Source organism: Talpa occidentalis, unplaced genomic scaffold (assembly GCF_014898055.3).
Source record: "Talpa occidentalis isolate TD23 unplaced genomic scaffold, MPIMG_talOcc4v2.1 talOcc4.17, whole genome shotgun sequence".
Lineage (NCBI taxonomy): Eukaryota > Metazoa > Chordata > Mammalia > Eulipotyphla > Talpidae > Talpa > Talpa occidentalis.
The window spans coordinates 54,643,781-54,671,229 of NW_023601754.1; the positions used below are offsets into that span (position 1 = coordinate 54,643,781).

Below are 27,449 nucleotides of genomic sequence, written 5' to 3' on the forward strand. Positions count from 1 at the left end.
ACATGGCATGCAGACCTCTCCTGCCACCCGCTGCTCCCCTCAGCAGTGTAATTCGTCAGTCTGCTTGTTCTGCTCCCTGCTCTGGCTCTGGTGAATTCTCTCACCCTCCCGTGCTTCTGACTGTACCCTGCACTTGTATAAATAAATAAATAAATCTTTAAAAAAAAGAAAAGAAAGAAAAATGTGAAGGAACCACCTGGGTTCAGGGCCCTGAGTCTGCTCTGGCCAGCCCCCGAAGGCCATCACATGCTGCTATCTGTAACCGCACAGATTGAGAAGGCTCTAGTTCCCGCAGCACCGCTTTGGGGAAGGACTGCCTCCTGGCTGCCCCCAGAAGACTCAGAAAAACCCAGAAGACCCCTGATGTGGTTAAAGGTGCAGCCTGAAGGTTTAGAGTTGGTTTTAGTCGCAGCTTTGGTCCAGGACTCACCCGAAGTGCCGAGATCTGGGCAGCTGTTGTCACGTGCATCCTCCGCGCTCTGTGCTGCATTCTCTGGGGGCAGATGCTTAAAAAATTGCAAGTCCTAAGTGAGATGAGTGTGCCTTGTGGCTGGATGTCATAGGGCTGTCCTCCCTCACCCAAACTCCCCCTTCATTTCTCCTGGCTCAAATGATTTATCCAGTCCGCAAGCTTCAAAGTTCCTTCCGCTGGGCCTTTAGATGCTTGCTCCAGGGCCCCAGGCATGTCCTTCCTTAGCCCCACCACCCCCACAGTGCCCCACTGCTTAGACTCTGAGGTATATACTACACACTCCTGTCCATCCTTTCAATGTATATGTCCATTTCTACCTCTTAAATTCCTGAAAGGTGAAGTCCATCATGTCTGTCTGTAACTGTAGCTGGCATAGTAGTGCCTTATACGGGTAAGTGCTCAACAAGTGACTTGACAGACCTGGAAGGCCACAGGGCACACTTTGTCATCCTCAGTGGTCTTTCAGAACCTGGCTGCACTTGCTGATTCAGTGTGAATAGAGAAACACAGCTACTAAGATCAGAACCCAATCCTCTTAGCTCCTTGGTTCTCAAGAATACAAGTGTATAAAAATAGATGTTGTCTACCAAATGAAAAACTTGTGCTTCAAAGGTCACTCTAAAGTCAACACACAAGAAGGGGAGAAAATCTATCTGATCTAAAATAAAAAACTCTTATAATTCAACAGTAAATGACTGAATAAAAAACTCAATTTGACAGAAGATTTGAATGGACATTTCTCCAAAGACAATAAGCAAATGACCAGGAAGTACATGACAGCATCATTATTCATCAAGGAAATGCAAATCCAAACCACTTCATCGTGCAACCTCACACCTACTAGGATGGCAGTATTACTAATAATGGATAATAATCACTGTAGGTAAGGAAGCACACAGGTTGGAACAATTGTACACTGCTATCAGAAAAGTAAAGTGATAAAGCAACTTTGGAAAATAGTTTGGACATTTCTTAAAAAGTTCAAACATAGAGTTACCATATGACCCAGCAATTCCACTCCTAACTATATATCCAAGAAAATTACAACATGTCCCCACAAAAAAATGTTCATAACAGCACTATATAATAGCAAAAAGTAGAAATAAAACAAATGTCTACCAACTGATGAATGAATAAGAAAAAGTGGTCCATTTATACAATAGAATACTACTTGGCCATAAAAAGGAATTAAGAACTGTTAGATGTTACGACATGGATGAACTTTGCAAACATTAATGCTAAGTGAAAGCAGCCAGACAAAAGACCACTTATTGTATGGAAAAATCCACTTACATGAAAAAATCCAGTATGGGCGAATTTATACTGAGGGAAAGTTTATTAGTGGTTCCTGGGGGGTGGGGAAATTGGGACTGACAGCAGGTAGGTACTGCTTTTTGTCTCCACTCTACAGGCGGGGATGTTCTGGCAGTGGTGATGGTTGTAAAAACACAGTGAATACACTTAAAACCACTGAATTGTATACTTTAAAATGGTAGACTTCATGGTATGTTAATTATATCTCAATTAAAAATAGATGTTCTATCATTGTTTATTAAAGTAAGTTTCAATTTCTAAGTAATTACATACCAAGGAACACAGAAATGGTAAAAATGGTCTTAAGGGTGTGAAAGAGAAACAGCATGAGGGAATTCCTGAGCATTGTTTTCTTCTTTGAGAGAAGCTTGTTCTATTCACTCTAACCTGGAATGGACAGACCTTCCGCTTACCTTGAAATTGGTTTCCCAAGGATATACCCACATTCAGATACAAGACTCAGCCCTAGGCAAGCATTCACTCATGACCAGGTTCCCCAGACGAGACAGCCTATTCTGCGGTTTAACACTGTAGGACATTAACTCTGGTCTCACTCATCACCACCCCCAAACAGGAAATAGTGACTTTCCTTAGGAAGCAGACTCCTTTTTCCACTCCTGCTTATCCTGCACTTACATTCTCAGTCCCTACACACATCTGTGACACTACGTGCTTTAGTACTACCCTGTCTGCTCCTTCATAGCCCACTGTCCTCTGTTCCCACAGGCAGGCTTAAAATTTTCTTCCTGACACCTTTTCTGAAATACACATCCTCTCATTTCTTCCTTTTCTCCATAAACTCTACAATAGCAATATATGGTTTTATTCTTTGTTACCCAACAGGATAGCTATTCTCCTTGACTGGTCCAGAGGTAAAAGACCTTGACCTGTCATCCTTGATCTTGTTGTTTTTACCTGACGCCACTAGATGCCACTCTTGTGCCATTTATACATTACTCGTCGCTAAATGTCCATGATGAGCACGGAAACAGTTATGATATTAGAGTGGAGACTCATGGGTTCTGCTCAGAGCTCTGGTCACTCATCCTGTGATCCCGGCCTATTTGGTACAATGCCATTTACTGACTGATTCTGGGCAAATTATAGAAAGTCACAAACCAGTTTTCTTCATCTATAAAACGGGAAAACTACCTCACGAGATCTTTGTAGAGACTAAAGTGGAAATACTGACACAAATTAAGGATTTCATGTTTCTTCCAATACCTGTGACTGCCGGATAAGACCTTAAGTTCACCAGTCATCTGCCAGGTAAACTGGGCCACGAACATCCCCCAGGCTACAGCAACAGAATGGAGCAAAAGAGGTCAGATGATTCCTGTTTGAGATCTCACTGGGATAACAGAGGCCCAAGCAAAAGAACTTCAGAGGCTGAAACAGATCCTGCCCATAAGTTCCAGGTCCTATGATATAGGCACATGTCTTACCCTCAGCCTACTCCTAGAAATGCGAAGGTGCCGATAGCTGCAGTGAACTGAATAGGGCCCCCCTCAAAGATATGTCCAAATCTCAACTCTCCAAAGTCTGTGAATGTGATGTTATTTGGAAGAAGGGTCTTTGCAGGTGTAACTGAGTATCTCAAGATCACCATGGATGCACAGTGGGCCTTAATCCAATGATAGTGTCCTTATAAAAGAGGGAGATTTGAGAGACAAAGGGAAAAGACCACATGAAGATGAGGCTGAGATTGGAGCATCCGCAAGTCAAGGAGTATCTGTAGCCAACAGAAGCTGGAAGGGTACAGAGGATTTGCTCTTGAAGGCTTTGGAGGGAACAAGGCATGCCAACACTTTGATTTTGAATTTCTGGAGTCTAGAACTGTGTGGTCATAATTTTCTGTTGCTTTTAAGTCACCAAGTTTGTGGTCATTTGTTACAGCATCCACAAAACACTGATGTTACCAAATGCATCCCCAGGAAATGGGGCAAAGCGCCATTTTCCCCACCCCCACTGACATGCAGTCACCATGGACTACAACTAGCAGCTGTCCATCAATGGGAATCCTTGGATGAGGTTTGGAGACGGAGGAAGAGGACAGGGATTGTCATGGAACTGCAGGCCTCCCCCAGGTGAATATGGCTTTTAATTTTTTTCGTTTTCAGTGAACTGCTCAGCTGACACTGGTGAGAAGGACAGTGCTGCCTTGTGGGCCAGTGGCTTCTGTGGGCCAAGAAGCGCTGCAAGCGGCAGAGAAGGTGCCTGGAGTCAGTGAGGGCTCATCCATCACCCCCGAGGCATCTGTCCCCTCCCAGTTCTCTCAGCACTCTCTCTGTAAATACTTTCTACTTCTGCGTTTTTTGGGTCTGTTCTTTTGTTCTGGAGCATGTAGGTGGGACTCATGAACCGAGCACTGCAGCATTGCCCACTTACACTGACAAAATGGGCATTAACTTTTATTTGCTCAGGTTGTGCGCATCAACTCTCCAAGGTAGAGATAGCAAGAACGCAGTGAACACAGAAAGGAACAGCAGCTGCATGCCTAGGAAAGTGCTTTCCAGAAGATACATGGCTGTGAAAAAAGGTGTGGTGAAGGGCGCTTTCACAGCGCTTCATTGCCCCACCATGCTGTCTAGCCACAAAGCAGAGGGGATGGGCATATCCATGAGAGTGTTCTTGGGTGCCTGGGCACTTCCCCATCCAATTAAGCAACAAGTGAGAGGGGGGAGAAGCAGAGGAGGGGTAAGCGGCCGTTACTCACTCAGAAACTGTGTATATGGAAGATTTCCACCAAAATACTGATCACTTTACACTTACCTGCCTCGCTTCATATGAGCAGTGGTGAAGAAACTGGTGCCGGGTGACCTCATGAAATGCTTCGTGCAGTTTGGTCCCAAAGTCCTGTGTGTCGGCTGCCTAATAAAACAGGCCAGAGACAGAATATGTGGGTTCCCAGTACCAGCAACGAGAGGGAAACTGGGCTGACTTTAGGATGGCCAAGAGAGTGTTCTCACTACCTTGTGCAGTCCATGTGACCACAGAAAGTTCATATGGGAGGAGAATGAGACAGATCTGAAGGCAAACCACTCACATCCCTCACATTGTCTGAGGCATAGCCTTCGTTCCTATGCACACGGAGGAGAAAGGTCTGGGACACTTGGAACAAGACAGGTAGCTGTGGCTCCTATGCGTCTTCCTATTTTTGTTGCCTAAGCGAGATCATTCAAAGTATTTGCTCTACCTACAGGAGATAATTATCCCAGAAATCCATTTGTGCAGATGTCATGTAAACCGTTCTTCCCTAAAACAAGCTTCAAGAGAGTAGAGGTTCCACTGAACAACTAAGGCCAATATGACAAATTTTCCTCAGACAAGTCTTTCAGGGGAGAGAAGAACAAAATAATACGGTTTACACCCATAAGAAATCCATTATCAGTCTTATGCTTTTAAATGTAGAATTATAGGATATTAAAGGGGACCAGAGTAATCACCTAATACAACACACTAGTTGTATTAGGTAAGAAAACTGAAATTCAAAAAGAAGTGACCCACCCAGGACCTCACAGAATAAAAGTTAGGGCTGACTTTAGGATCACCAATAGAGAGTTCTCACCACCCTGTGCAGTCCATGTGACCCAGAAAGTTGAAGTGATGAAAAATGCACTAGACTATAAAGGTGTTACACTCTTTGACCCTAGAACTTCACTTATAGAAATTTATCCTAGGCAATAATTCAAAAGAAGCAAGACATCATATAAAGGTATTAACTGGAGTACCATTTATATTGCCAGACGTAATGTAAAATAAGTGTCTAACATTAGGAGAATGCTGTTAAGTTGGATTAAACCAATACAGAAAAATATTGGGTAACCAATACATATTCTAAGATTATGAAAAGAAGGGAAAGTCAATTACATGTGAAAATAAAATAGTAAATATATGAGCTAATATGCCAGAAATGCCAGTTTATAATGATAAACTTTGTTAGTTATTTTAAATTATGTGTGTATTATCTTTTCAAGAAAAAGTTAGAAAAGAGAAAACACCACACGGAATAAATGTGTTACCCACTGATAATGCCCATCGGTTAGTACACATTCCTAAAAGGGAGGAAATCACTCACACTGAGAACTTACTGCGTGCTGTGCACTTTCATATTGGGCCTTCACCTTCGTGAGACCCCTGGGAGAACTGTTAATTTTTTTAATTTAATTTATATATGACGCTCAAATCCACATACTCAATTAGTAAATGAGCCAAGGTTTCAACTCAGGCCTCTGAGTCCCAAACTTGTTGCACGATTCCGTAAGGCCAAATGCATGTCATGCCTGTGGTTTAGTTATTTCCAACGTATTCTGTCACTATCAGGTAATAGAACATTCTTCAGCAAGGAACTGGAAATCACTGATCTAATGCTAGCTCTTCTTGCAACTAGTTATGTGACCTAGAAGTAGTAGATATATTAAAAAAACTTATTTTCTCATTTCATACCATGAAATGGTATACAGACCACTATCCATTCAACAATCATTTCTTAAAACACTTGCTATAGGCCTGGTACTATGTAGAATGGCAGCAGAAACAGACAAAATGATGTTTCTACAGCACTACCCATATTACTAAGATACACAGTACCAATAGAATGTCATTAAAGCCCTGGACCTTTTAAGCAGCTCCAGTTTCCTACTAACCTGAAGGGCCTGGAGACAGGTCTTTCGGAAGCTGCTGCTGGTACTGCTGGTCACAATACTCATGATGGAATTCACAGCCACCGAGAGTGAGGCCTGCAGTTTCTGACAAATCTAGGGAACATAACAAGTAAGGAGGACCCAAAGTTTATAATAATCCCAAACTGCTGGCTCAGATAATCCCAGAGGTGCCCAGAGATTTCAGGGAGAGCAGGATTTCAACAATTATTCCCCCTCCGCCACCAATACTTACTGAGATTACGACATAAAAAGGACACTTGGGTTGAAATAAAATAAATGTTCTCTCCTTTCATAGAGATGACTTAGGGACACAGACACATTCAGAAAAGACAATAAGTCAACAGTCAACAAAATAGATAAACTTATTGTTTTAAAACAACAAGCTTTAAATGTTGATCTCAGTACAGGTGGTTTTTATTTCCCTGAAAAGGGAAAGAAGTAAGGAATGTGTTACCAAAAATACACAGGATGGAGGAATTCAGAAATGGAGATGAGAAAGTGACATTGTAAAGGGGGAATAATGTAAGAGTCAATGAAGCAGGAGCTCCAGAAGTATGAGAATGGAAAATGTACAGCAAAGAAAGAGGCGCATTATCAGTCATCTTTCTCCGACTTTCATTTTGTCCCCACTTACTCGACTTCACTCCAGGAGGTCAGACCACACAAGCTCTTTACAGTGACCTGCCTGAGTTACTAGACTAGATGCTGTGTCTAAGACAGCCCAGGGCACCAAAGAGATGACGAGGCCTTAGGGAGGAAGGCTCTGCCTGCCGCACACTCTAGCCATGTTTTTCTTAAAGAGAGCGGGAAATGGGAATTGCAAACTTACTACCTGGGCAGCCTGCTGGTGCTGCTCCAAGGCCTGGTCCACGGCGCCCTGCAGAGAAGCCTGCACCGCACTGTGGCTCTCCACGAGGACAGCACTGAGATGAGCTGCGAGCCAACTGTGGACCCCTACAGGAGGGAGAATGTGGTTACCTTGAGTGGGTGTGTTCCCTTGCTTTAAGTCGGCCTAGGAATGGGGGTGGGGTCTCTTGAAAAAGAGGCCACTTCTGTATCTCAACAAATAATTTTTTTTTGGACAACCCCTCCCCGCATGCAGCAACTTGTAAACACACCCAATTCCCACTTACAAATGAAAGAAAGTTCAGGAAAATAATAGTGAAGAATGACATTATCTTCGGGGAAACAAACGAGGGATCATGTTTAATTCCTCTCAAAAGCAAAACTATATACCACGTATTATACACAATGACACTGGTGACTCCCAAAGGAGGGAGAGAAGGGGAGGGGCGCCTCCTGCAGTGTCTAACCCCATCCCATCCCGCTGCACACTGCAGGGGCAGCTACTATGGTATCAATCCTCTCAGATATGCTGTGGCAGAGAAAGAGTTAAAACTCACAAAGATGACACTAGGAGTTTCTGGTATAAAGTCTTTTAAAAAGGGTACTATGTCTGATAAAGTCACTACAGGCATCACTGCTCAGCACTATTAGAAAAGCTCATGTGTGTGCGCGATGGGAAAACATGTCCCATCCAACAACAGACTGGCACTGATGACCTTGAGGCCCTGACACAGCTTACACAGGGAGACAAAACAATTCACTTCAGGAGTGAAGCAACCTAAGACCTGAAGTTGCTGGCTTTTCTCAGGGCTGCATTAAAAATGCAAGCAAGGGCCTCCCCTGGTGGCACAGGCAGTTGAGCGCAGGGCTGTGAAGCTGCAGCGCTGGTTCCATCCCAGCCAGCTGGCAAGGGTCCCCAAGGTAAGCAGACCTCTCCTGTCTCGCCTGCTGCTCCCCTCAGCAGTGTATTTCATCATTCTGCCTGTTCTGCTCCCCACTCTGTCTCTGGTGAATCCTCTCACCCTCCCGTGCATCTGGCCTGTATCCCAGTTCTTTTATAAATAAATGAATAAATCTTTTTAAAAAAATGCAAGCAAGAAGGAGCATTTTGTATTACTAGGTACCATGGTGTTTTCCTGGAAGGGAAGGGAGTATGTGATCAGCCCAAAAAGGATCTGGAACTGGAATCAGGAGAAAAGAGATTCTAGGGTCAGTACTATCACCAACCATTGGGGATCATCACTTCACTTTCCTCCCTTCAGTACAGAAAATGGCTTTATACTACCTGCCCTCAAGGGTATGTGGTGCAAATAAACTGGGATAATATATATAGAGGTCCTGAAATACACACTGCCAACGCTCAAAGGGAAATGCAGCTATTGCTTTGATATCATTTGGATCACTGTTGTCTATAGTTGGGGTCTAATAATAGCCTCAAGAAATCAGGCCCTTTTGAAAGCAGAGATTTAATTAAAAAACTAAAAGTTAATTCCTAAAACTGCTAATACCACCAGATGCTTTTAACATTGTGGTAAAATAATGAGTTAATCATAGAAAAGTTACCATGACAAGGTAGAAGGCCAATTAAGTGGTTTTTTTTTTTAAAGACACATGGAAACAGACTGTAGTTCTGCACAATCTGTTTCCTAAAAGGAGCTCAAGAGAAAGCTTGCAAGGATGTGCGAGAAAGGAAAGATAAAATTACAACTATATCCATACATATATAGCTACCTACCCTCACCTGCGCCCTCTTTAAGACTAGTCCTAAACTACCAGATGTGTAAAGACCTTTGAAAGGACATTTACTATGCTTACTAACGCAGTGGCAGGTTTCTACTCATCCAGTTCGGAGTGTAACTACTGAGCAGTGCAAACCTCCAGAGTGGTATAATCACAGTACTGTAAGAATGACAGGTAACACTGGTTTCTCAGGAATCTGTGTTCTTAAGGGATGTCATTAGGATTCAGAAAATGGGATCAGACTTTATGTCACCCTAGGGAGGACTGAATATGGCTCTCCCTCTAGCAGACCTCAAAAGAAAAAAGGCAGAAGAAAGCAGACTATAAGGGCCTTGAGGCTTTTAGGGGCCTTTGATATTATCTAGTAAACATGAATCTAACAATCTCATGTTATATGAAAAGGGAGGCTCAGATAATTTGTCACTTGCTTCCCAAAAATCATTGAGGAAATTGGTAACAGAACTAAAGTTAAGCCCAGTTCTCTCTATATCCTGAAGTCCTTTCCATAATATTACACTGTTCCTCTTAGCAGTCTCTGTCCATCTGAGCATAAGACAGGTAACAACCCTAGGGATCCTCAGTTTTGACCTCCTTGCTGGAGGCATCAACAGTCTTTATCTCCCCCACGTTCCCATTCCCAGGGCCTTGATCAATGGAACAGCGGGCACCACAGGAACGTTCTTTCAAACAGCAGTGCAAGCCAGGGCCAAGGAAGCAGTGCTTCTATTCTTAAGAGCAAAATATCAGAGAGGCACGGAAAGCTAGTAGCAAGAAGACTCCCATAGCTGAAAATGCTTTGTTCAAGGAATAGTTGACACCCGTGAACATGAGCTCTTCTGATCTGGGGTCGTAAGCTGTTGCATTTCTCTTCTGACCCAGAGGAAGCAAGGCCACCTCCAGCAGCACTGGAATGTTTGCAGAGTCCAGTCCTGAGAAAAAGCACTTGGTCCACAGAGAAAGAACACAGAAACAGATCAGCAGCACCAAAAGGGAGGTTTATGAAAATTTCCCCAGATTTTTATAAAGTCTACTTCTTCCTACTTTCTTCAAAGTTTAGGAGGGCTTTGAGACACATTTAAATTTACCTCCCAGGATAACCGGATAAAATGCATAAGCCAACTCAACTTTAGACTCAGTGGCACTCAAACTTTATTATATTTAAGAATCATCTAAAAATTCTGTTAATAGTGCATATTCTTGAGCTACACTCTATTTTTTTACATTCTATTACAAATAATGAGTTAATCCTTGGCCCAGGAAGCTGCATATTTTCTATATTCCAAGAGGTTCTCATGTATTTAATTCATGCCTACAAAGCAGTGAAGTCACTGCTCTATTCTAACAGAGCACTTTCCTGGTAACACCTGTTAGATGGATGCCAAAGAGCCCTCCTTGTACACCAGAGGGAAGACAAGTTCTCTTGTCACAGAGGTCTACATGACCTAAGGCTGCCGGCTTTACACATACAACCAGCAATACCACCACACTCCCACACCTCACACTGGATTTGAGATGCCACATCAAGGCCAAGCAAGGCTGATTACATTTCTTGATTCTGCCTAGAAAGGCAGGTCAGCAATGAGCAGCATTCCAGCCTGGCTCACATCACCTGAGAAGCTTTTAAACAAACCACAGCTGAACCCGACCTCAGCCCAGAGTTACCCAAATCTCTGGGAGTGAAGTTTGGACATTTTAAAATGCTTCCTAGGTGATATACTGTGTACCTAAGGCTGAGAACCAGGCATCTAAGGCTCCCTACAGTGTAGGGAGCACTTTGGGAGTGTCTGCTGCTTTCTGGCTAACCAGATCTGATGTTGCCATTTAAGTTATATGTCAAGATCAGGTCTTTTCCATACAGCATATAATTTAGCTTACTTGAGAGTAAGGTTTTTCACTGACATTATTCTATGGCAATATATCTAATCCAGATATATACATCATATCACATTTTCTTTTTCCTCTTAACATTTAAGACTACCCAAGCTGGCAGCCCCATCCCCTATACCTACCCCAGAGTTCTGTGTGCTGGACTTGAAATTCACTGTGGAAATCCACAAAGAGAAAAAGCAGCAGAGTTTGTCCTTGAGGGTCCATATTTTGAGACTGATCCTCCTCACTGTGTTCCACCTGATAACTCACATCTGGAAGAACAAAATCTAGAGCACAAGATATTACAGCGCATTCTAAGACAAGTCCTCAAAATAAGCAAATAATAAAGAACCTGTACCTCAAACAAAGAAGGGTCTGAAATAAATCTAACTTTGAAGACTCACTTCTCCTCCTAAACCTGTTTCGCTATACACATGATGGAGGCAAATAACAGGGACTCAAAGGCAGAACAACAGAATACCAGGGAGTGCAAAATGCAAACCAAACAGCATTCCTTACAATTTACTGAGAAGCACTATACAATAACTTATTCATTGCTCATACAACTTTCTAAGGTGGGTATCACTAGTTAGAGCAAGAGGTCAGAGTCCAACCTGAGTAATGGAAATGACACATGGCAGGTGACATGAAAATTTGTACTGGGCCTCCCCGGTGGCACAGCGGTTGAGCGCTGGGTTGCAAAGCTGCCGGCGACCTCTACGGCGCCGGTTCGATCCCCGGCTGCTCCCCGGCCACCGAAGGAGGGTCCCACATGGCGCACAGACCTCTCCTGCCGCCCGCTGCTCCCCTCAGCAGTGTACTTCGGTCCTTCTGCCTGCTCTGCTCCCCGCGCTGGCTCTGGTGAATTCTCTCACCCTCCCGCGCTTCTGACTGTACCCAGTGCATGTATAAACAAAACGAACGAACAAACAAACAAATAAAAAAAAAAAAAGTTTAAAAAAAAAAAAGAAAGAAAATTTGTACTATCTTAACACTTAGGCTTCACAACAACACTGTGAAGTAGGGCCTACTCGTATGCCTTTTTACAAATTAGAACACAGGCACAAATAGGCTAAGAACATTGCCCACTGTATGACAGTAAGTAATGGAACTGCTTTAGATCTTACTAGACTAACTCCAAAGTATGTGCTTTTAACCACAATACTATAGGATTTCTCTATTTCCAAGTAATCCAATGCCCTACAGTTACTTTCTAGAACCTGACCTTTGTATTACAACAGTCCTAAATTCTACCGAGATCCCTGTACAGAACCTCCTTGTGGATCATGGTTCTGCCCTTTAGAGTAATTAGGGAGAAAAATAAACATTTTCTATGCATTATTCATTTCCAAAGTTAACTGAGAAAGTTCAGGCATCAATTGGCAGAGAAACCAAAGAAGAAGAAAACTAACAAAGCATGAAAATAAAAAGTGAAAGAGAAAAGGAAATATGCAAAACACTAGAGATTAAAAATCCCAGATGTCATGATACCAGTCTGTTAAAACCATACATTTTCGTCACAAAACTACTTACCTCCAGAGACCCCATCCAAGGTGACCCTCCTATCATTCCACCTACTCAAAAAAAAAGCCTTTCTGGGCCTCCCTGGTGGCGCAAGGGGTTAAGCACCGCACCATGAAGCAATCCGCAGCCTCTGCAGCACGAGTTCAATCCCCGGCCGGCCAGGGAGCAACCTACATGGCACAGCAGACCTCTCCTGACTCACCCGCTGTTCCCCTCAGTCGGTCTGCCTGTTCTGTTCCCCACTCTCTCTCTGATGAATCCTCTCACCCCCCACAATCTCTGGTCTGTACCCCAGCTCTTGTATGCATAAGAAAATCTTGAAAAAAAAAAAAAAGCCTTTCCTCTGGCGTACTTCCTAGATGAAGAGTCTATCATCTCCCCTGAGAGACAAACCCATCACAGGAGGCTTCAACCTTCTCATCCCAGTCCCAGTCCTCCCTGCTGGTCATCTTCCTCAGGATCCAAATGACCAGATAGTCTAAATTTCAGAGGATTCAAGCTACACCCATCAAGCTCAAGACTGTAAGCCTAGAGATCAGGTCATGGTTTCATATTCCTATTTCACAGTTTTCTTTGTTGGCCCAGTCATTAGGCATCCAGTTTTCAGCACAACTCAGCTGAAGTTAATGTGCTTAGGCTCCACACCAATGCCACAGCTAGCGTCCTAGTTTTGCTACTCTACGGTTTATATGCCTTACATTTATGCAGTGTTTTCGTTTTTTTTCCAAATAATTTTATGTATATTTTCATGTTTCACTAAGAAACATTTCTACAATAGTTCCCACAAGATGTCATTGATCCCTTAGTAATTTTTCTAAAGCCCCGGAGTTCACAGATTAATGAACAACAGAAACTCTCTGAACCAGTCCCTAGAAGATGAAGGTGCACTGACTACTACAAGAGGAACAGGGACAGAGGAAGCAGTGCAGGAAGTGAGCGGAGAAGCAGCATCAATGTGTAATGCCAAAACGGGCTCTGGGGCCTCCCTATTGGTTCTAGGGGTTAAGTCTCTCACTATTACCGAGGGGGCCTGAGTTTGAACCCCATCCAGGGAGCTGACCCACATGTAACTCAGGAGACCTCTTCTGTCTCACCTTCTCCTCCCCTTGGCAGTGTATTTCAGTAGATCCACCTGTTTTGCTCCCTACTCTGTCTCTAGTGAATCCTCTCACCGCACCCCCCCCACACCTTTGGCCTACACCCCAGTTCTTGTATGCTAAAAAAAAAAAAGGGCTCTGGTGGGGCTTTGCCCTGCTGACATCCATTTGCCTCACTCCATGCAGACTCTCACACATGGTCATGCCCTCATCCTCACCCCCTACCCTAAGCCATCAGATCACTGTTTTTACATACACCTGCTATTTTTATTTCCAAGCATTTCTCTATATTATCCAAGTTTCTTTTTATTCCAGTGCAAAAAGAGGGAGATATACCTCTATCCAAATTGAGATCCAAATTGGGCACCATACATAAGTGGTGTTTCTTCCAATTGATGAAATAAGAAGTATCTTTGAAGACAGCAGTAGCTGGCTGCTCCTGAGTTGGCAATACTAGAGGCAGACCTGAAGGCCCATATAAAAATATGTATAGTTGCTAAAGAAAATCGCCAAATTTTGGTTTCTTATGACTACATTTTCACTTACATAAAACAAACATAACACTGACCTGGTTCACACTCCCAGAAATAAACTAGTGTGCTAGGCGGTGACGTCTTAAGCCTTGTCCACACCAAAGATAGGTGTCAGGCACCAGAGATATATCCAGTACAATACCCAGAAATTTATTCTGGGTTTAATAAGTGTGAGCTACAGTATAGTATTAGGACAATTCATTTATTTATTCATTCAATCATAGGTTTGAATGGCACTGCATGCTAGACACTGCACTCAGTGCTGGGGACACAAAGATGATACGTAGATTTAATACCTAACTTCAGGTTACATTTAACACACACAGAAGCAGCAAGTGTAATTCAATGCTGGAAATATATACAAAGGAATATTTCCCAGCAAGTATTTGAGTGTATTCAGATTGAGGAGGAAATTTCTCACCTTGTCTAACCTTATTTTCCAAGCAAGACCAGGAAGTGCAGGCCCCATAGTGGTTCCTTCTCTTGTCCTCTCATCCCTAGTCTCATCCTCCCTCTAACACCTACTGATCTGCTAAATTTTCCCACTAAGATGTAATCTCCAGGAAGACAGAAATTTTGTATTATTCCCTCTGGAGAACAAGATAAAGAGGAAGAGAAACTTTCATATTGATCCAGAGATTAAGAAAAAGTATGTTTTAAAATACAAAATGTCCATGCAGTCTTCATCACCATCCTGTTCCTTCCTTGTCCCTAAAAGATACTCTCAGTTGGTATTTATCATACCATGGTCTTGATCCTCTTCTGTTCTTGTTCAGCATACTCTCCGTAACTTCATTATTTCTATAGCTTCAATCATATGCTAAATTGATACCTTATTATGTTGATTCCTTCCAGTGATAAGTCTCTCCCTCCTTTCCATGCTCATCACACTTTCAAATTAGGCACTTGCTATCTCCCTCCCTCACTGCACTTATTTACTGAGTGATAACTAACTTCTCTTTCCCACGCATCCCATAGTGCTGCTAAAGACTCCCAAACCATTCAGTAGTTCCCCACAATATAGAGAATAAAGTTCACACTCCTTAGTGAGGCTCTAAAGAGCCACCATTTTCAACTCCAAACTACAACCACAGCCTCATCTCTCCCTCTTGCATCATTCATTCCATGCTTCAGTCATACAAATTATATGACAAGTGTGAGTCACGTGTCACATTTCGTAGTTTTCAGTTTCCTGGAGAAATTCTCAATGACTTTCATGTTAGATTTTTCTTTTTATACAATTATTACCTGTTTCTAAATACAGAATTTATATGTCAAGCGTTTCTTTAAGAATTGGGATATAAAATCCATTTTAAAAGACAATTAGATGGACTCTGTCATCAAAAGGATATGGAAACTGAAGAAATTCTATTCTGCTGGCTGGAAAAGAGCTCCAGGCAGGGACACAGCGCAGCAGCTGGAGTCAGCGTCAGCTCTCCCAGCAAGCCCAGGCCAGGCACACCATCAGGGATAAAAAGCGGTACTGGATATCCTAGCACAGGGTGGATTCTGCCACACAGTAACTCAGTTGTACCGAATTTTGCCCTACTGTCAAAAAACAGGTAAGATAAAGTTAGCCTTTTTACCTCTTATTATTTAAGGGCCTCCCCGGTGGCGCAGCGGTTTTGAGCGCTGGGTTGCGAAGCTGCGCGCAATCTCTGTAGCGCCGGTTTGATTCCCGGCTGCTCCCCGGCCACCGGAGGAGGGTCCCACATGGCGCACAGACCTCTCCTGCCGCCAGCTGCTCCCCTCAGCAGTGTCCTTCGGTCCTTCTGCCTGCTCTGCTCCCCGCTCTGGCTCTGGTGAATTCTCTCACCCTCCCGCGCTTCTGACTGTACCCAGTGCATGTATAAATAAATAAATAAATAAATAAATAAATAAATAAATAAACAAAAAAAGTTCTCCTTTAAAAAAAAAAAAAGGAAATTATTTAAAAGGACATTCAGATTTCCTTTTATAACTGCAGCATAACCACATACACTACCATATCAGCTTTGCTGGAGTAAGGAACTGTGTCCCACTCAAGGAATCACAAGCCATAGAAAGAACAGCAAATTGGGCACTTCGGGAATGGTGTCATGACTTCTGCTTTTGCTGCCACTAATGGCAGTTTTATATTTTAAAAGGGTATTTCTTCTACTAAAATTACGGTTCTGAGCGAAGTTCCCAAGATCATTTAAAGATCAGCACGCTGGGATGAGGGAGCAGGGAAGGGTCCCTGAATCACAAATAACTTAAAACTGGCCTCGTGAAACTTAAATGTCTGCTTTCACACATGCTATTGCTTATCTTAGGTTACTGTTTGATACAAATAAGGAGAAATAAAATATTGTACAAAAATGTACAATGTAAGAATAAACAGTGAGTAAAACTTAGGATGCCTTTCTCTCCTAGAAAGAATCTAATGAAATTTGGTATTTGCTCATTTTCCAACAGCTCTTTTCCAAATATCAAATAAATATTAATGAACCGTCTCCTCTCTCTAAAGCAATCATGCCACCCAGGAAAATAAGTCCACAGATAATGGTTTAAAGGCCTAAACACTTTCAGTAAATCTATGGTAACAGTCTACATGTAAGTATTTTGTAATACTAGATTATAAAGAAAGATACGTGGTGGGGATTTTGTTTCCTGCACATATTAAAGAATAAAAACTATTCTAATCTGAGGTGAGGTGAAATTTTCAGCCAGAGTCAGGAGAGTGAAAATCCACGAGCAGTCTCTTCAAGTCTTAAATTCCTGTGACTATCAATGTTGATTCAGGATCATGTAAGTAGAGCCAGAAACTATTTATTTGAAAGAAATAAATTAGTTGAACTGTAATCAGGTTATTTTCTTGCTATAATTCATGCTGCACTTTGGAAGGCAAGAGAGACCATTCTGGGTATTTCATATTCCATACTACCTCCTCCATGGATTTTCCCTTTGGTAGTCTGAAGAAGGTAGAGGTGTGGAAACGATTTGTAAACCTATGCAAGATGCTGATGCACAAAAAATAATTAACAAGAATTCCTTTGTTCACAGTATCTCTCTAGCCAAGAGTTCCAGCAACCTTTTAAATTCTTTAGCTCTCTGTCCTCATGTCTAAATGAGACTGGAATTAGCAGGGTTTATTATTTTTTTTTCCTTTACAGTAGAAAACAAGCCCTGGAGAGGAGAAGGAACAGGTCCTCCAGTCAATTAAAATATATTCAAGGAGTCAATAATAAAAATAATTTTCAATATAAACAGCTTGAAAGTTTTGCTTTCACTTTTCTTGCACAGAATCTGACATGTGGCACTAAAAAATGGCCAGTGAGATCATTTTCAATTTCTACCCACATCCACATTCACACTCAAAATAAGAGTACAACATGGGAAGGGAGAGCAATGCTTTTCCCTCACCTCACATAATGCTGAGAGTTTACAACAAGAGCAATTCCATTCCACAGGCTCAAAGTGGGTTCATTCTGTACCCTACAAAGCAAAGCAAAGTTAAGCAATATCTCAGAAGTTATAAAACCAATGTCTGATTGATACAAATTTTGGCCTGTGACTACTGACACCCCCCAGAGATTACTGGAATTCAGTAACCAATTAACCAAGGGGAAAACCGCAATTGTTAAGTTCAGTCACAGTAGTGAAAGGGAAAAACATGAAATGTTTAAATAAATCTACTTACCCATGAAAAGCTAATACAAAATAAGAAAATTAGTTTCAAGTTTCAGTCAAGAAATCAAACTGTGATCCTACTGCAAAGAGGACAAGAGTGACAGAGAAAACAGTGGAGGTATGGATTTGAAGACTCACCCAAACATCTCTATGGAGGAGATTCCATTCATTTTTACACTGAAATTAAATTTAATCTGCAAAATAAATGGGGTGTGAGAATATGAACCAAGATAGAGTTTAAAACTTCCATAATCAGGGGCCTCCCCGGTGGCACAGCGGTTGAGTGCTGGGTTGGGAAGCTGCCCGCAGCCTCTGCGGCGCAGGTTCGATCCCTGGTTGCTCCTTGGCTACCAGAGGAGGGTCCCACATGGCGCGCAGACCTCTCCTGCCGCCCGCTGCTCCCCTCAGCAGTGTACTTCGGTCCCTCTGCCTGCTCTGCTCCCCGCTCTGGCTCTGGTGAATTCTCTCACCCTCCCGCGCTTCTGACTGTACCCAGTGCTTGTATGTATAAATAAATAAATAAATCTTTAAAAAAAGAAAAGTATACAGAAGGGGCCATAAAGGCATGCATGGTTTAAAAAAAAAAAAAAAACTTCCATAATCAGTTCCTAAAGGAGAAAAGAATTCTCTATTACCTTTTTTTCACTTGTATCTCCCCCAAACATAACACTTGCCTGTGTTTAAATTCTGAATCTCAAGGATATTCAGTCTTACACAATTCCAAGTATTCACAAATTATCAGGAAAATCTACATCTCTGTCCTCTGCTACTCTCCCAATGTATCTCTTCTCCCCCTTCTTAAGGGAACCATCCATTTTTCTTTCTGTTCTTTCCACTGTTCTCATACTTGCTTTTTTACCCATGTCCCCGATCTGACCTCTATGTCCCCCCTCCAATTTACTTCACTGTTCTAATTATTCCTACCTCCAATGTATATGTTTCTTTCTATGTGACAAAATGGGTAATATGAAACTCCAGATTGCATGAGTTCCAATTTTGCCTCTGCAGTTATTTAACTGTACCATAGTTTCCTCAGTCATAAAATTGGGGTGTGGATGATGATGATGATAAAAATCTCCTTCACAAAAAAATCTCCTTCACAAAAGTGAGGGTTGAGTGAGTGAGTGCACAGAGACCACTTAAAATAGTGACATGCACGCAATAAGCACTGATCCCTGCTAAAGACAGAAAAAGTGGGAAGTAAGCAAAAGGAAAGGGGGAGTTATTAAAAAATTAAAAATTATTTGAATCAGGACCTCAAAAATGGGGGTACAGTACACTTAACTGTTCATCTTAATAAACATCTAAATACAGATAATAAAAGTTTAACTCTCCAAAGTTGAAAATATTTAAAAGTTTCCTTATTTACTCTTAGAGTCACTTTAGAAAAGAAGGGGATAATCAACAAGGTTTATATCTAAGTTTAACAGAAAAGTTAAGCACAGACTCCACGGTGATACAGTAAACCAGTAAGGAAGGAAAAACAGAACCCAGACACACTCTGTATATCCAAGGATTAGCAGCTATGTTATGTGACTTACATCAAGCTTAGGAACACAGAAATAAAATCAACTCAATATTAAAAATTCATTAAAAGGAAGAGAAGCAACCAGATCCTTCTATCCTAGAGTAGAGGTTTCTTGTAAGCATAGAACTTAAATAAGAGAATCATTATTTTAGAAAAGAACAGCTTACCTTAGGTTGTACTATGCTGATTTTGTGTAAAAAATTCTTTATAACCAGACTATCTGTCATCAAAGTTCTGGGCTTTTCATCAACCTGTAACAACACAACAGAAACACCAACCATATACACATAAACCCAAGAGCACAAATGAATTAAATTGTGGTATTTCTTTGTATAAAAGCACTATGCCTTGGAAAGCTTCTCAGCCATTTAAGCAGAAACATCTTTGGAATTGAGAATGGGTCACAAAAAGGAATCTAAATAGCCATGACTTCTTGTATTAAAGTACCTATTTCACGGAACTTCAGGAGAAACGTGGACAAAGATCAGAAAAAACCTACAAACTCAAAACTACCTTTCAGAACAATTTTAAAAGTAATTGAGACTGTAGCTAAAAAGAATAAATATTTTAACTATACCATCCTAATATGTGTGGGGATTATGTTTTAAGAATCTGAGTGGAGTCAAAGGAGCAGACAGTGAAATGAACTTGTTATTGAATGTCAATCCATTCAGGCAAACATTTACTTTTAAGGAAAAGCTACAAAGCAAAAAGCTCAAAAGTTGAAGACCTATGCTCTATACTAGCTCTGTAACAATTATATAAGTAAACACGAAAAACTTTACTTAATTGCTCTAGACCTTATTTCCTAACTGCAAAACAGGGATAAAACTTACCCTTTGTACCTTCCAGAACTGTTTTAAGGATCAAATAATAATGTGAAAGTATGTATTATGGGCACGTATGTATTATGCATAGTAACAAGGACAGATCACAATTGCTGAATGCGGCAGCACTCCCACTGCCCACCAGTGACTATGCAGGTGCCTCTTCTTACCAACTCTCTCCTCTGCAGGGCAGCAGCCTCCCCGCCTGCCCATGGCCTGTACCCTGCCGGGACTTCTCTTCACTGACCTCCCTCAGTGGAGGCAGCTCTCCTCCAGGCCGCCCGCCTGCGACCATGCAGGCCTCTCTCAGCAAACCTGTCCCTTTCCCTTTCCTTAATAAACCTGTTCTTTAAATATACATATTTTAAAAAATTGCTGAATGCTTAATAGGTGACAAGCATTTTGCAAATACTGTATCTATATCATTTCATTACAATCCTGGAAGTAGGAATCTACTCTCTGTAGGCTAAAAGGGAGGGAGGGGGCTCTGAGACATTAAGCAACTTGACTGAAGTCATTCAGCTGTTTAGGGGTAGAGCCACAATTTGACCCTAAGTCTATCTAATATCAATTGTCCATGTTCTTTCCAATGTATTCTGATATCCTCCAAAAATATGAGATTTACATTTAATGAGAAATTTTTCTATTCCTGGAATAGTATTAAAGTATCTGACTTGTACGTACTCATTTACCCTGCACAAAAACACTATTAGTTACATATAACCCACACCTATGGAGGGAAAAAATGAGTCTAAAAGAAATTAACCAATCTGGCTCCAAAGCTTTAATATTTACCACTCTTCTATACTCACTCACTCACTGTGTTTAATATAGTGTTCCTAAAATCAAATTTGAAGGAGTTTCCTAGAAAATGGAGAAGTCCAGGAGAATGAGAAGAGAATCACAAAAAATGGTCCCAGGTCCCAATACCTCATAATACAATTAAAGAGGAAACATGCAAACATCTAATTAAGAAGAATCATTATAATACTTTTTTATAAGTACACTAAAAAAGAGATCAACAACTATTGAGTGGGGATACTTAGAAAAAAATGATTTGAAAAATTATTATAAAAATAGATGGGGATGGTTAGAAAATTCTGGAAACAAGTCCATGATGATTCATACTTGCAAACAGCAGTAATTAAATAGTAACTGCACATACATATCATTGTCACATCATTTAAAATTCTTTATTATAAAATGTTTAGGTTGTAGAAAAGCAATGGTCTCTTTAAAGCAATTTCTGTACTTAACAAACATTTCTAAAACAACCTCTTGGCTCAGTTTCAAACTTCTGTAACCTTGGTGATTATAGGGTGTATCATAGAAAAGGCTAATTATATCTAGCAGTAAGGCAACCAAGTTAGTTAAAGTTCCTTCAGCAGCTACCAGAGAGGGGTTACAACTAATAATGAAAACCTACTGCATGTCCAGCAATTTATGTGCAAGTCAGAAAAGCCCCCATTTTATAGGTGTGGAGAATGAGACTAAATAAGCTATCTGATTTGCCCAAGGTCAAACACAACTAGTTAAGTGGCAGATTTGGGATTCAAACATAGACCTGACTGATTCCTATGTCCACATTCCACTATATAATGCTGCCTCTCTAAATAAGAGTGTTCATTTTCTGTGCACATAGTTATCTAAACCAGATATAATCTTTTTTTTTTTTTTTTTTTTTTTTAGTTTTTCTCTTGGGCAGTACAGGTGCCCAGCAATGGATTTTTTTTTACATCATTGTTCATTTTTAATATCATTATTTTTATGGAGTCTGACAGGCAATGTTTATGCATGACTACTGAAAAAAATGTATTTATTCACTCACTCATGAATACTCAATGTAGCTTATTATGTACCTGAGCCAACAGAGAAGAAATTTTGAATTCTAAATTTAGAGACTTCACAATTCAGTAGAAAAGAAAGACAAGTCATTGATATGACAATGTGAAAAATTTTGTGATTCAGATATATGAGATGCCAAAGAAACATACAGGAAGGATTGACATTTAATCCAGACTATGAATGTAAGATGACCTAACATCAGCCCAGTGGAGGCAGCTAACACAAAGCAAACTGCTCCTTTTAAGATGTACTATTATTAAGAGACAGGGACACTGGCAAAGAAAGTCTTTTATAGTTAGAAACCCAGTAACCAAGGCCTCACAAGCCTATAAAAACAGTGAATTTACTTCTTGTTAGGAAAAAATAGAGGTTGCCAACCCAGTACAGCAGAAACCACTATCAAATAATCACAGGTTTCAGCCTTCACCTTTAAATACAAGTGTAATTATATGATAGATTATGGGAGCTGTTTCATATTTTCAAATATGAAGGCATGCAGTCATGGGCCCTGTATGACAGACAGTATCTGTCTGTCTCTTCCCTCTCTCCCCCTCTGTCCATCTTTCTTTTTTTTTATTTTTGAAGATTTATTTATTTATGCATACAAGAGCTGGGGTACAGGCCAGAGATGCGGGGGGTGAGAGGATTCACCAGAGACAGAGTGGGGAGCAGAACAGGCAGACTGACTGAAATGCACTGCAGAGGGGAGCAGTGGGCGAGACAGGAGAGGTCTGCCTCACCATGTGGGTTGCTCCCTGGCCAGCCGGGGATCGAACTCGTGCTGCAGAGGCTGCAGATAGCTCCATAGGTTGCGTCTTAACCCCTTGTGCCACCAGGGAGGCCCTCTCTCCATCTTTCTTTTAGAAAGATGATTGATAGATGATAGAAATATACAGATGCTTACATGCATATTTTTACCCATTTCACCATTTAATACTATGGCAAAAATATGAAAATGAATCAAGTTACCAAGATCTTATAAAGCCAAATTGTTTTTAGATGGACATGTTATCCAGCCTAATGAACCCCAAGATTCAGGACTGCTCTGAGTATAAACACAAAACCCAGCCTCTCTCCTAAATGAAGCCTTCCTCAGTCTTCCCTGGGATTAGCCCTCCTCACATGCCCATAGCAGTGTTTCACTAGTACAGCTTTTCCATGGATGTCACCATGCCTAGTCATTAGCATGAACCTTGCTACTTGGCCCTACTCCCCAACTAAGGCATGTATGATGAAATTCCTCATCATTTTCCCATTTCTATTCTTATTCTCCTCCTTCAAATATATTTTAAATAACTACACAGAATTAGCGACAACTGAGCTTTCAGGAAATTCTTGTTCTTCTGAGATACCACTTTTATGTCTCCTTATCCATCACCAGTACTAACTGGGCATTAAGTTCACAGTTTTTCTCTGCACTCTAAGCCCTGCTGTCATTTTGGCTGACTGCCACATCCAGGTAGATAACCAGTCTAAACAACAACTTAGTCTCACAATTTCTTGACCTCTACTCATTTTCAGTCATCTATCTCAATGGTCATAGTTTGAAACTGTGCCATTTTAGAAACCTTAAACTGAAACAGTCCATTCTCATGAGAAAAGGCATACCCCAAGATGTCAGCTGTGGTTACCTAGATAAGTCAAATTATGTGTGCTCTAAATGCTCACTTCCCTTTTCCTGAAACATTGCTTTTGCAATAAGGGGGGAAAAAAAGAGCAAGACATTTCATCACTCTGATGACAACTTCCTATTCTTTAAAGTCTCGGAATTCTTGATATGTACAAAAATCTGTTTTTCAATCTCATCAAACCTCTAGACTGATTCCTTCTCATTAAGCTCTGCACCCTTCCTCTGCGCTCCCACAGCATTCAGCGTCCCCCTCTACAGGACACAGGACACTGTCTTGTGATTATCTGTCTATGGGGCATCTTTCCTTTAGATTCCAAGTTTTTTGCAATTAAGTAACATGTCTGGGTGGTACCTTCAATATCTGACTTCAACAACACAGGTTTCTGAAAGAATAAACATTGAAACAACTCTGATCAATGTGAGCACAACTTTGATTTAAACTCCAATTCTGCCACAGAACTTTCATATGACCTTGGGGAAATCATCCAAATTATTTGCATATCAGTTTTCTTATCCATAAAATGGAGTGATGATCCTTGTCCTACCCACTTCACAGAGTTGTCAGGAGGCTTAAAATATATATGTGTGTGTGTGTGTGTGTATATATATATATAATTATTAGGTATAAGAATGAACCGGTTTGTTCAGACTGGCTAAAACACAAGATCTCATTTTCTAGAATTGCTTTCCTTGGTTCGCTGGAATCAGGGCTTTTTTTTTTTTTTTGCTACTTGACATTAATAGTTTCAGAGCTGACTAACCATTAATTGCTCCAGATTGTTCTCCCTTCATTCCCCTAGAGAAGATAAGGCACAAACAGGGATACTGTTGTCCCGATACCACACTCATTCCTTAAAGAAGGAGCATATAACTCTTTGGACATGGAGAAAGGCCTCACAAGTGCTTCTCAGGAGAATGCTTCAAACACTTTAATTTTTTATGCCTCTACCAACTTAAAAGAAGGAAAGCGGGGAATCAGACAATTGTTTTCCTTTTCAAGAGATCCAAATTCAAATAATGGCTTTTTCAGGGGCACTCAAATTTATCTGCACATTAGCAATCAGCTGAGAATTTTAATGTATTCCAAAGCCCAGGATACACGTATTATGAACTGAATTGTGTCCCCAAAATTCATATGTTCAAGTCCAAGCCCCTAACGTGACTATACTTGGAAACAGGGCCTAACGGACATAGATAAGGATAAATGAGGTGATAAGGTGGAGCCCTACTCTGATAGGTTTGGTTCTTATAAAAACAGGAATGGGAAATCAGAGCTCTCTGAACAGAGGCATGGAGGAAAGGTCACTAGAGGAAAGAGCGACAAGGCACCATGATCCTCGACTTCTACCCTCCAGAAGTATGAAAAAATTAATTTCTGTTGGCTAAGATACCCAATCTGTGGTGTTTTTAACAGCAGCTCAAACAGACCTAACCAACACCCTATACCAATGAAATCAACAGTTCTTGGAGTGGGATATAAACATCAGTACTTCTGTAGCTGCCAGGTGACTTAAAATCTGCACAGGCAAATTTGGAAATCAATGCCTTATTTCACCTTAGAACTGTGATGGACTGAGGCTTTTCTTTCTTGTTAACTAGATATGTAGAAAAATAAGAATCAAAACATCCGTAATTTATAGAACCACAAAAAAAAAAAAAAAAAAAAAAACCTGCCTCACAAATCATCTGGACGTTTGATACCCTCGATGTGTCCTGAAAATAGCTGGCTTCTTCTGAAGTCCAATTCAGCTTTGCAGAGAATCCATGCAGCATAGACTGTATTTCTGTGTAAGAAATGGTGACAAAGTAGAACAAGCAGTTTGGATAAGCATCAGAGTATCTGGAATTGTTTATTAAACTAATAAGCCAAGAAGGCTTTTCCCTGATGAAAAGATTACCTGCAAAATTTAAAGTATGACTGGAAATGGCTATGCATCAGCAAACTGCTTGAACATTTATAATTATTTTATGGGCTAAGACATTTAATCTCATGTTTTCAGTTTCTCACATTGGCTAAATCAATTTGTATTTTCAGTTAATTTCTACAGTGTTATATTCAATGCCAGAAATCTTAAAAGTTGGTAGCTTTAGCTAATATTCTTGCATTTTTAAAAATAAATCAGTCCATTATTTAATAAACACAAATCCAGCAAGTGAACTAATTTAGAACTGAAAGCTGAAAAATTCAAGAATGACCCTCTCAGGCATTTGCCCAATATAGTATGTTCTTTAATGAGGTAGTCTTTAACAATAACAAAAAAAGCAGACTCTTGCCAATTTAATTTGTAAATTAGCAACTTGGGGTATTTATATGTGTTGACTCAGAACTATCTTTCCACCAAGCATGAGTGAGCTCTGGATCATCAACAACAGAGAGCAGCTCTGAGCATGCACCACTCTTCTCCTTTATGCACCTGGCATTCACAGTGGAGGGGAGAATCACAGCCCCCATTGTGTAAAGTGCCATCCCTTCTTCCCAGCTATGTTAATATTATGATGAAGAACTGAATGTGAATAAAGATATCTTCATTCTACCTTGTAAATGAGGTTGATTATGATATTATAGTACTCAATTTGAAAGACCTAATAACAATAAAACATACTTTAAGATGCAGGAGACAGCACAACTTTTTCCTGAGGCATTAATACTATCTAACAGAGCTTTAGCCATCTCAAAAAATATGGACATCACCAAGATCAAGTTGTAGCTATTAATCTTTTTTTATATAATATTTTATTTCCCTCTTTTATTTTATTTATTTATTTGTTTGTTTGTTTTATTTATACAAGCACTGGGTACAGTCAGAAGCGTGGGAGGGTGAGAGAATTCACCAGAGCCAGAGCGGGGAACAGAGCAGGCAGAAGGACCGAAGTACACTGCTGAGGGGAGCAGCGGGCAGCAGGAGAGGTCTGCGCACCATGTGGGACCCTCCTCCAGTGGCCGGGGAGCAGCCGGGGATTGAACCAGCGCTGCAGAGGCTGCGGGCAGCTTCGCAACCCAGCGCTCAACTGCTGCGCCACCGGGAGGCCCTGTAGCTATTAATCTTAATGGGCAGTATTTTTCTTGCATTAGTTTTTCAAATATACTTCAGTCACAAAGCTCAGGGTAAGATGGTAGCAAGGTTATGCAGGTGATGCTACACTGAAGTTTAATGTACTTGGCACTGAACCAGGATGCCTTGCGTCAATCTTCCGTTTTACCACTTACTGATTTTCTCACCTAAGGCAACCTGCTTTTCTCTGTGATTCAATTATTTTTTCTGTGAAATAAGAAAATACTGTTTCTGAATACTACCTCAAGAAGTATTACTAGAGTACAAAATGGAGAAAACAGGTATACACGTGACAAAACAGCTTGTAAATAACTTTGAATTCTTCAGAAATCTTAATAATTTAAATTGGATAGCTATTTTGGGGGAAGTCAGTTTCAATTCACTCCAAACACACAGACTCAGATGGACTGACGACTACCCTTAAATGTGTACAGATGGAACAACAGAACTAAATGTATTCTATTTCAAGATAAATTGAGCATATGTTAAAATCTCATCTTCCCATTTAAATTCATAAAGTAACAAAACAAATATATTAAAATCTTAACATGAAGTAATAGCAAGTCATGGTGAAAAAAAATTACAGAGAAATCTTTATAAACCATAAATGGAGAGAGATTCTTTTCTCACCTTCATAAAGGAAAAAGAAAAAAGATCCACAATGGTATTAAGGGCCAAAGATGCACCATTGAGGGGTAGGGGGGGAGAAGACAGGACTGGTAACAAAATGTGGGGCTAATATTAAAACACCCCACAGGCTTAAGAGCAAGAACCCTACAGGCCACAGACAGGAGGTCTAAGAAAGGGACCAAAACATGAACAAAGGCCAGAGATCACTTGGTTGGTTACAGCCAAG

At 40.9% G+C, this 27,449-nt stretch overlaps 1 protein-coding gene across 1 annotated transcript in view; it reads right to left on the bottom strand.

The window, feature by feature from the left end:
• CUNH11orf80 (chromosome unknown C11orf80 homolog) overlaps nt 1-27,449 on the bottom strand; it is a 78,479-nt gene that overhangs the window by 4,642 nt on the left and 46,388 nt on the right. Inside the window, exons 5-15 of the mRNA XM_054697548.1 lie at nt 25,215-25,324; nt 19,406-19,489; nt 17,849-17,904; nt 17,444-17,515; nt 15,408-15,607; nt 13,863-14,009; nt 11,046-11,192; nt 7,283-7,404; nt 6,433-6,543; nt 4,559-4,657; nt 431-506 (exon numbers count right to left, since the gene is read on the bottom strand). Of these exons, the coding sequence (XP_054553523.1) occupies nt 431-506; nt 4,559-4,657; nt 6,433-6,543; nt 7,283-7,404; nt 11,046-11,192; nt 13,863-14,009; nt 15,408-15,607; nt 17,444-17,515; nt 17,849-17,904; nt 19,406-19,489; nt 25,215-25,324 (1,224 nt within the window). The remainder of the gene's footprint in view (nt 1-430; nt 507-4,558; nt 4,658-6,432; nt 6,544-7,282; nt 7,405-11,045; nt 11,193-13,862; nt 14,010-15,407; nt 15,608-17,443; nt 17,516-17,848; nt 17,905-19,405; nt 19,490-25,214; nt 25,325-27,449) is intronic.